This window comes from Chironomus tepperi, unplaced genomic scaffold (genome assembly GCF_022539635.2).
Source record: "Chironomus tepperi strain 1889 unplaced genomic scaffold, CSIRO-AGI_Ctep_v1 contig_364, whole genome shotgun sequence".
NCBI classification, from domain to species: Eukaryota; Metazoa; Arthropoda; class Insecta; order Diptera; family Chironomidae; genus Chironomus; species Chironomus tepperi.
The window spans coordinates 4,673,968-4,684,454 of NW_027226486.1; the positions used below are offsets into that span (position 1 = coordinate 4,673,968).

The window sequence follows — 10,487 nt, forward strand, 5'->3', positions numbered from 1 at the left end:
AGCTCGACGAAGCAGGTACAGATAGTGAAAACTGAAATTTCATCATTTTTTGTGTTCGGATATAGTTTAGCCACTTAATTAAGTCTATTAAAATTTTTAATTGATGGATTAAAACGATGAGAAGATTATCAGTGGATTAATGTAATGGATGACTAAGTGCCATAAAAAAAGAAAATTTTTTTTTGTTCATTTGTGGCGAAGTTGAAAAAAAAATCGATAAATCAGGAAAGGAAGGAAAAAAGACGACACAGCAAGGAGAAAAAAAAAGTTTTTTTTCCCAGTTTTTTTTTTCACAATTTAATTGCAATTCATAGCTTTAGATTCAGTTTAGAGATTAGGGTCAATTACACTTGAAACTACATTAGTCTATATCCATAGTGCGAATAATCTTCTTATCTACGATAGTCAGTCAGGTGTAAAAATACACACAAAATCTAAAATGTGGATGTGACATAAAATATTCATCTCATGAGACTTTCTTTTAAACTTCCTGCCTTTTTTTTATCATGTCTTAAATTTTGCACAATTTTTTTTTGGATTGATTCTCAGTGGATATACGTCACTTTGTCAAATTCGACAATTCGACAAATTTTCGATATAAAAAAATTTAATAGCATTGGAAATCAAAATGTCATTAAATGTATTGGCTCGGCCTTGAACCTTAGTTCACCTTTCATGGATGGAATAGAAATTGGGTTGGGCATTCGTACAGCACATCAGTTAAAGACATGAAACTTTATAACATGGGTTGATGTCTACTTAATGGTGGTCATGTTGCTATGTTTGGTGGATTTTTATTAGTTTTAAGCCTGTTGTGAGTCATAGTTATTGGTGCTTTGACTATATTATGTATTTTTGAGTGCTGTAGACATGAAAGGGTAGTCAAAATATTTCGTTTTGATGCAAGACTACACATAAATTATTGTCGAGTATCCTTCAATGATTCTCAATTCTTGAGTAAGGTACTTCATATGCTGTACTTCTCAACCTATGCTCTGCGACATACTAATGCAAATTTTTGTATCAAAGATGGCATATTAGCCATTGCAGCTCCACAGGCCACGACTACAGGTTTCCCATCACTATACTAATGTGTCATGTGCCAGAATCTTCAGGTCTGTTTCAAAATGTATGGCAATACACCAAATTTACCCTGAAAGCAACTTAATGACTGTTTTTGGACCATTTTAAAGACAAAAAATGAAAGAAATAGGCCCCATCAGGCCGTTAGAATGGGATTCATACCATTTAGATTAACAAGTTTATAAGCTAAAGTTCGACTTAATGAGATTCGAACAAGGGTTATTAACTAGAGTACCAACCGAGTTCTCAGGATTCTATACACATCTTTTGCTGTATCAGCCTTTTTTACTAAACAAAATCATCAAAATGACCTCGATCATTGCTTTCAGGCCAATCTACTCAAAATTTGCTCTACAGTCAATACTAGAAATCAGAGATCCAGATCAATTACTGTATTATATGGAATCGAGTCGATTCAAATCAAGTCTTTCATACAAAATCCGAGTCGATTTCAAGTTTTACTGAAATGAATAATGTGACTTGGATTCTATTTCTTGATTGTATTAGCTTGCAGTTTGTTTATATCCACACTTATATAGGAGCTGTTCTGTTAATATTTCAGGACTCTCCTCTTAAACCTGATGGTTAGGGATGGTTGACCTGATTTACACAGTGGAAATTCTGAAAATTCCATTCCTCATTTTAAAAACAGTTCATTATTCTATACCGTAATAAAGAACGATCCATAACCAGTTTAATCTTCCACTATTCCATAAGAATCAATCCAATCCATAAAAATGCATTCACAATCTATCTCTCACCTCTCAATAAACTTTTCCTAACTCATTCTACAAAAATTTTCTTTCTTCTTTCTTCCTGCTAACAACTTTTTTTATACCCCCTATAATCTAACATCCAGAACAACATAAAAATCACATAAAATAGACTAGAAATAGAAGCAAAAAAAAAACATATTTTTATTTGTTATAAAAATTTTAACTAAAAGTTTAGAACGAAGCGACAATCATATCGAGCTGGGTGACAGTAAAACAGAAAACACGAAGAAAATGGTCACAATTTCGACCACTTCGGAGGATAAGACATCAAATTGTGTAGCGACTCCGAAGAAGAAACAAATGGCATCGACAACATCAAATCAAACGTCGACATCATCGGGTACGGTAGCGGGTAATAGTACATCATCATCATCATCAAATACTGAGAATAATTCTGACCAAATGGCACCGAATATATTAGTATATAAGAAAGTAAGTCAAATGGAATCGTCATCCGTTTCCATAAATATTCATGGTGTTTTATTTATAGACACAGTACATGGAATATAAAAAATGACGTGGGATTGTTCACGAATGATGTGTAATGTTGTAAAGTGTTGTGAAATTCATGAGCAACACAATGTTGTTGCTAAGGTGTCGCTACGTCGTCATGTTGACGGCATGACGTCGCTACCTGGTCGCAATGATGGCATGACGTCGCTACGTGGTTGCAATGACGGGATGACGTTGCTACGTAGTCGCGTTGACGGCATGACGTTGCTACGTAGTCGCGTTGACGGCATGACGTTGCTACGTAGTCACGTTGACGGCATGACGTCGCTATGTGGTCGCATTGACGTCGTGACGCAATGGCGATTTTGACAGCTACGCAGTGGCTGATTTAGGCCCATTTTTATGACTAAATCCCTTAAAAATCCCATTCATCAACACACATCATTTATGAACGATTCCCCAAAAAAAGGAAATATCATAATTACGACAAATCATGAATGTAATTAACATGAATATTTTATTTTTAGATGGAAGCAATCATTGAGAGAATGCAAGCGGAAAATGGCGGTGTGACTGTACGAACCGTTAAGGCATTTATGTCAAAAATCCCATCAGTTTTCAGTGGTGCTGACCTAATAAGTTGGATATTAAAAAATCTTGATGTTGATGACGCCCAAGAAGCATTACATCTCGCATACTTATTAGCATCACATGGTTATTTATTTCCAATCGTAAGTCGTGACTTCTTATTTTTATATCATGATAATGTAATTAACATGACATTAATGTAGGACGATCACTATCTGACGGTCAAAAATGACAATACATTCTATCGATTTCAAACACCTTATTTCTGGCCATCAAATTGCTTCGAACCAGAAAACACCGATTATGCTGTCTATCTTTGTAAACGTACAATGCAAAATAAAACTCGTTTGGAATTGGCTGATTATGAGGCTGAAAATCTCGCAAAATTACAGAAAATGTTTAGTCGAAAGTGGGAATTTATATTTATGCAGGCAGAAGGTATGTGTGACTTGATTTGGTTAATGCAGTGGTGGGCGACCTATGATGTGTCATGGCACACCTTGATAATAAGCCATGGATTAAAAAACACAGGGCATGTAGCTTGTGACACTTTCAACATCATATGGTATGTCGCGGCACACATGTTGCGCACCACTGCCTTAATGATTCCCTAACGGCAGTGATAGGCAACCTGTTTTGTGCAACTACACACCTTGATAGTAGGTTACGACCGACGCTACACACGACATGCAAATCATGGCACTTTTGACATGCCGCAGCACACGAGTGCTCTAATTGTCTGTGCCGCAGCCACACATGCGTCTCAGACATTTCCAGCATCCAGCACACGGCATGCCGCGGCACACAGGAAGTAGCCTAATTGTCTGTGCAACGGCATATCATGATAGTAAGCCACGACATGCGACTCATGGCACTTAACACCCAGAAACGGCATGCCACATCACACAGGTTGCCCACCACTTCCCCTAATTGTCACTTGATACATCATTAAAGTCATTATTTGACAGTAATTTTGGCATCATCAAAGGTGTAAAATTCACAACTTAATGGCTTTTATAATTTTTGTGTGCCCATAAATATTAATTATGTGTAAATTGCCAATCATATTTTATTAATTGTCATATTTCAATTCTCTCCTCCTTTTGCAGCACAAAGTAAAGTTGATAAGAAACGTGATAAATTAGAACGTAAAGTATTAGACTCACAGGAGCGGGCATTTTGGGATGTCTTCCGACCAATGCCCAATAGTATTAATACGACTGAAGTTGATATTAAAAAAGCATACAGGAAAGGTGGATCATCGCTTGGTTCGGGCAGTTCGGGTTCAACACGTGTTCATAATAATCTATCCGTCGAGCAATTAACTCGTCATGTAAGTATTTTGTGTATTTGTTGAGATGCACATGTTGTGTGCTGTTGTTGCTTGCAAGTTGTGTGGAAGTTGAATGGAAGTAAGAGGTGATGTGTGTATATACTTGCCCGAACAGCACAGGATGGTTAATCGATCCAAAATTTGGCAACAGGATTGCGTGACTCTGTCAAAGGTAAAGTCAGATTTTATCAACGGAATCAAGTCAGTCACGCCAGTCTGTTGCCGAATTTCGGATTTTTAACAGATTTGTGCCATTATGCTTTAGAGAATTCGGAACTTGATGCACTAAACCAGTGTTGTCCAAACTTTTCTATGTCACAGCATACTTATGTGGTCAGCCGCGTCCGGAACCACACGGAATAAGAAATTTTGGCATCACACTAGTGTGCCGTGACACACAGTTTGGATTACATTGCACTAACTTCTGAATATGATGCCAAGTCACATCTGAACTAACATGCTCTATGTCTAGCACAATGATCAGTCACTATAGACACTCCAATGTTCCATCAAGGTCCAGTAATTCAAGTACCGTACTTTTGAAGTGTCTGACCCTTATTTAAGCATGTTATAGATATTTATGACCAATTTAACTGTGATTCCATCAATATTCGATCTCAAATACTCAAACATCTTCCAATCTGGTCACTAAGGTGACATCCATTGCATTCTAGAACAATTCTAACAATACCCAAAGCATTATGTCATAGCCAAGTCATAGCTCATGTGCATAGTTCACATTATTTCCATATTAATACATCCTTCCTCGAAATCCTTCTATTATTTTTTCAGTATCAAATGCTTTATGCTTTATTCTATAGAAATAAATGCCCAGCCTTTTGTGCTCCCACACTCTAATTACGAAAATGTCAATAACTTATTAACAAGACAACTTCTTGGTATTTTTTTTCCTCAGCTAAAATAAGAGCTCAAAAAAAAAATTGATAAACATGCCATTTCTCTACATGATATTAAGCCCCACACAAACCTGTATAGCACATGAAATTTTAATTTATTCATTCTGCCTTAAAGTTCTTGCTTTTTTAATGTTTTGTTAACGCACATAAAAAGTAAATTTTTTGTCATCATAAAACTAAAACCCTTGACTATTCTATTCTAATTTTAGGTTCAAATGCTGAAATTGAAACTTGAACGTCGGACTATAAAAATATCCAAAGTTGCTGAATCGTAAGTTATGGAGGATTGAGGCTTAGATACTTCTGGGAAGAATGATTTTCATTATTTAAGAATGTTGAGAAGTGATGGAGAATTTTGGAGGCAATTCCATTTACTTCTTCAGCTTAAACAGTGTTGTGGAAGCGTGGTTGTATCACGGCACGTCTTGGTAGTAAGCCACAAACGTAACACGACATGTGTCGCGGCACATAGTTTGAACAACACTGTGGTACAATGTCAATCAGTTCCCAAAGTGTCTAAGCCTCCCAAAAATAATTCAAATACCGAGCAGCACGATGTGGTTAATTGCTGGATCATTCCCGATCAGCACAAATCATTAATGGCAACCAAGTGGCTGTATATAGCTCCAAGTGGCAATTTCCATGATAGTTGCCATAAACCTTGCCATTTGAATGTCATATGTCCGTCACTTGGCTATAATGAAGAACTTGTGCCGATCGGGTTGTGTCCACGTCTTGCCTACACACGACAACATAGCAGCACCCTTACAACCTCCGTTGTGCTGCTAAGGAATCACCCAAACCCATCTCAACATTTCTAACAATCTTTCCTTTCTTCCTCTCCTTTTAGTTACATTTCATACTTCGAACAATATCGGGAATATGATCCCTTCTTAACGCCACCTGAATATCCAAATCCATGGACGACCGATAGTACAGAATTCTGGGAAATGAAGTGAGTTGATTTACATATTTTATTAGACTTCAAACTAATTCAATATTTATGAATAAATTTATTACAGCAAAGAGATTTCGTTGAAACGAGTCAAACGTTGGGGCTTTAGCTTACGTGAGTTGTTGAAGGATCCTGCGGGAAGGGAACAGGTAAGATTTGTTGAGATTGAGGATGATTTTGAGAGGAAAGGGCAACTTGGTTAGAATTGAATAAGTAGAGATTTGGTTAGATTGGGGAATATGAGGAGAAGTGGGTCAATAGCGTAGTGGATTCGTAATTTTGGATTTCACTGCTTTAGACCGACCCAGCAGTCATGGGTTCGAGACTCGGCATGGGTGAATTTTTACTTGTCCTTTTTCGAGTCATATGCACTGGAAATGATGCTCAAAACACCCTTGAATGCTTCAAACAGTAAGATTACGTCATAAGCAGCTCCGTGAGAGTTTGTTGAGCCTGGTCACATAGTCGGCTTATGGAGCAGTTGTTACTAGCTAACCAAGTTGTGTCTTCTTCAATTTTCTACCATATTAATAATTGGATATGACACTCATACTTAATATAATCTCATTTTCCCATTCGATACACAGTTTGCAAAGTTTTTGGATAAAGAATTTAGCGGAGAAAATTTGAAGTAAGTCAAGAATTTTCTATTTTCATCAATTTAAATCCTTACAAATTTCCTCAATTTGTAGATTCTGGGAGGCGATACAAAACCTAAAATCATTACCACAATCACAAGTAAAGGAAGCAGCCAAGAAGATATTTGATGAATTTTTAGCACAAGACTCACCATGTCCCGTAAATGTTGATTCAAAATCCGTTGAATTAGCAAAAGCAGCACTCACAAATGGACCGAGTTTCTTCTGTTTTGATGTTGCCGCTGAGCATATTTATTTATTAATGAAAAATGACAGCTATCCACGATATTTAAGATCTGATATTTATAAGGAATGCTTAAACGGATCGAAGAAAAAAGTCAAATCAATTCCAAATCTCTTTGGGAAAATTCAACGATAAAATGTCGATCGTAAATTTATGAGATCCACTTTGTGTCACGGGTAAAATCAATGAAAAAAATAAAAATAAAATAAATCATATTGCATACATTAAAAATTTAGTAAATATGATACATCAACACATTCAAAACACACATACACACACACAAATTTTGAACGCATACAATTTATGAAGAATTTCAATCAAGTCATACTTTTAGTTATAATTTTTAAAAGAATTTCAAATTTTTAAAATGACAATTTACAATTTACAAAAAAAGACATTCCGTATTCCACGCGGAAGTTTAAAAATGATATTATAAATCATGGATGATTTTGAGGGAATGATTAGAATATTTTGAGATTACAAATGGCAAGTTGGAGAATTTTTTATAGTTTTTTGAATTTAAAAATGGGATTTTTCAAAAAAATTGTTTAATTCCATTCAGCAAATTATTAATGCCATTCTTTTTATGATATGATAACTCCATAGTCAAATACTTATGAATTCCATGGTTAAATGTGCTTATGGACTAAATTTTGACTATTTTGACAAAATTGAAGAAAATTGCAAAAATTAACTGCTTTGATCTCATTTTTGTCTAAACTACAACATCCAGGAGTAGGAACTTAAAGATCCCAACCTATATAAAGCCAAAGTTATGACAATTTCTAGATACTCAAAATGCATTTCTAGTTGGTATAATGAATACTCTTTATAAACAAACCCCAAAGTCATAAGAACTAAAATTTAGACCTTAGAATTCTGTAAATTGTGGCTTAGCAAAGCTACTTGGCGCCCCGTGGAAATATGACACAAATGACATAACCACTCTTTATGCTTTCTTTATAAACCGAATGTCGATTGGTTTCGGAAATTTAATTTATTTTCAAAATGAGAATGGATTGATGATTTCTATTCCCCCATATTATACCATTCCATTCTCCCCACCCATGGTGGAGGCAGGGGCTAGGAATTAGTTGAAGGGGTGATCGACAAAATTAAGTAGGGTTTTTATTTTTCCACCAAAAGACCCTAGAAAATTGAAGAATTTCTCCTGCTTCTCCTCCTGAGTACGCTCCTGGTGGGAGGTTAACTATTCAATCTCCTTCCAATTCCATTTCCTAGCAGGCAAAAAGCATTTTGTCGAGAGCTCACCTTGAATATACTAAATAAGCATGCTCTTGAGCGTTGTTCAAGCTCTGCTTGTTAGTTTGCTCTTAAGATCACGCTTTTTGCCTGCTTAATATTAAGTTCCAAAAGAGTCATCAATAATCCCCTTAGTTCCAACACCCTCGATAAACAAAAAGTCCATGGAACAAAAAAAAGGTATTAAATCTTCAAAAATAAACAAAAAAAAAAAATCGAAAGGAATCCCATCAATAAAACATAAAGTTGAAACAAAAACAGACAAAAAAAAACTTATTAAAAAAAGTTAAAAAATACACACACAAAAAAAAAGATTTTTTGAATGTATGTAGATAATAATAATAGAGAAAAATAGCAGCTTTAACTGGTTGATTTGTGGCTGAATTTTTTGAAAGTATAAATTGTACCTTGATGATGATTGAGAGCTTTGGGCTGGGAGCTATCGGTGATGGTGTCAAGGAGACAGGAATTATTCTATCATGTTGAAGTGGAATAAAATTGAAAAATTGAAATTTTTTTAATGAATTCTAACTATTAACCCTTTTGGAGACAATTCTCACTGAGATTGTGCCAAGTCTAATCAAGTGTCAGAGCTTCTCAAATTCCTGGGGTCGAGTTCTTATCCTACCCGGGATATTGTTTCACATCCAGGTTATCCTACGATTTCCGGGTATGGAGGACTATCCTACTTACTCTACCTGTGTTCCAGCCCTAGGTAATTTATAGAAGTTAGAATAAGGTGTGATAGGGCTGGAGCAAGGGTAAGTGGCTTATCCTAGTGTATCCAGGGGAAAATGAGATACTGACCTCAGTATATGATTAAAACCTTCATTTGTGCCGTGAAAATCATGGTGGCATTACCAAAATTACTCTTAAAGAGGGGTTTCCTTTATTAAGCTTTGAAAATATAGAGAAACACTACTCTACATGAACCCTTTGCATTAAAATAACAGTGCAAAATAAAAATTTGTGATAAAAAAATTGAGTTTAACTCAAAAAAATCCCCACCCAAAAAAGTCCTTATCAGAACAATAATTCTCTAATAATACTGAATGTGGTTTCTTAACAATTTTTTTAGTTGCTTGATGTCGATATGGTTGAAGTCGACTCTTTTTTTTCTGATCGACTCGACTCGACTTCGAGCTCTGTTTGTAGCTTAGTACGGTGAGGAATTGGCTGAAAATCAAGTCTTCAGGCCCTGACTTCACTCTTGCTTGAAATCGGATTTTCAGCTATTTATTCTTCATATCCCTTCCGGTTAGTTTCAAAAAATTCCAAAATATCTTCAACAAAACTGCAAATCACCTCAAAAAGCTCTCAATATCATCGACCCAAGTACAATTTTCCTGAACAAATTTGATGAAATGAATGAGAGGCAACAAAGAATAAAAACATGAAATATATTGAGATAAATTTAAAGAAAATAAATAAAAAAAATTCCATGAAAAATAAAGTCGCGATAAAAATGGTTGATAATTTACAAATTTTAAAAAATGACATAAAAGAGATAGTAAGTTAATAAGACAAAAAAAAAAAAAAATTGAGAATGAATAAATGAAACATTTGATGTTATATATTATTCTAGATGAAGGAATAAATCAAGATACAAAAAAAAAATTGATGAAAAATGATAAAATGTTATAAAAATATTTTCTTTTTTATGCGAACCTTAACTTTACAGCCTTTACTGCAGGGGTGCACAACCTTTTGTCGTCGCGCCACATCTTAGTCATAAGTCTAGGCCGAAACCGCACACAATAAACGCTTTATGGAATTTTCTCATTTTTTGTGGCCACTCTAGCGTTCCGCAGCACACAGGTTATCCAACCCTGCATCACCAACACCATCGGTCGTCATAGAAATCCCATAAAGCTTCCTCAATATTCCATACACATAAAATTTTCTCTCACTCACTCAATATAAACAGCTTTTAATGCCACATGTCAACAGAGCAACAGTTGATGTCACACAACAATCACACAACAGTTGCTCTCATCTCATTTCCTCTCTTACACATCACATACTCTATGTGTGCTGGCGATAACAGTAGAAAAGAAAAAAAAAGTTTCTTATTTTTTGCCAAAGCGAAAATTAGTTCGGTGTGAAAAATTAAGCAGCGTGCAGCATCGGAGAAGATTGTTGTGCATTAAAAATATATTTTATCATTAAATTGATAACAGAAAAATTTAAAGGACATAAAAGATAGACAGTGAAGTGGATTATTGAGAAGGAAAAAA

The 10,487-nt window shown here is 35.3% G+C and overlaps 1 protein-coding gene and 1 long non-coding RNA gene across 3 annotated transcripts; one reads left to right on the forward strand and one right to left on the reverse strand.

The window, feature by feature from the left end:
- On the forward strand, positions 1–9,851 carry LOC139095485 (regulator of G-protein signaling 7-like). Of its 2 annotated transcripts, none has more exons than XM_070646839.1 (10): positions 1–15; positions 1,943–2,291; positions 2,840–3,043; positions 3,104–3,338; positions 4,010–4,233; positions 5,360–5,421; positions 6,001–6,105; positions 6,173–6,254; positions 6,693–6,736; positions 6,798–9,851. In XM_070646839.1, exons 2-10 carry the CDS (start codon positions 2,091–2,093, stop codon positions 7,120–7,122), a joined length of 1,482 nt encoding a protein of 493 aa, XP_070502940.1. In that variant the 5' UTR covers positions 1–15; positions 1,943–2,090; the 3' UTR covers positions 7,123–9,851. The 2 variants fall into 2 exon arrangements, with proteins under 2 accessions (XP_070502940.1, XP_070502941.1); XM_070646840.1 differs by having other exon boundaries at positions 7–15; positions 2,030–2,291.
- On the reverse strand, positions 6,684–10,030 carry LOC139095486 (uncharacterized). Its single transcript, XR_011544873.1, has 3 exons — positions 9,919–10,030; positions 6,896–7,150; positions 6,684–6,819 (listed from the first exon to the last, which is right to left on the reverse strand). It is a non-coding gene; the product is annotated as an uncharacterized lncRNA (long non-coding RNA).
- Between the last annotated feature and the right edge of the window lie 457 nt (positions 10,031–10,487).

Excerpts from the sequence above, each read along its gene's own strand:
- LOC139095485 (XM_070646839.1), top strand. The coding sequence starts at position 2,091 with ATGGTCACAATTTCGACCACTTCGGAGGATAAGACATCAAATTGTGTA. Across the intron at positions 2,292-2,839 it reads ATATATTAGTATATAAGAAA|ATGGAAGCAATCATTGAGAG; the intron begins GTAAGTCAAATG and ends TTTTATTTTTAG. Across the intron at positions 3,044-3,103 it reads ATGGTTATTTATTTCCAATC|GACGATCACTATCTGACGGT; the intron begins GTAAGTCGTGAC and ends ACATTAATGTAG.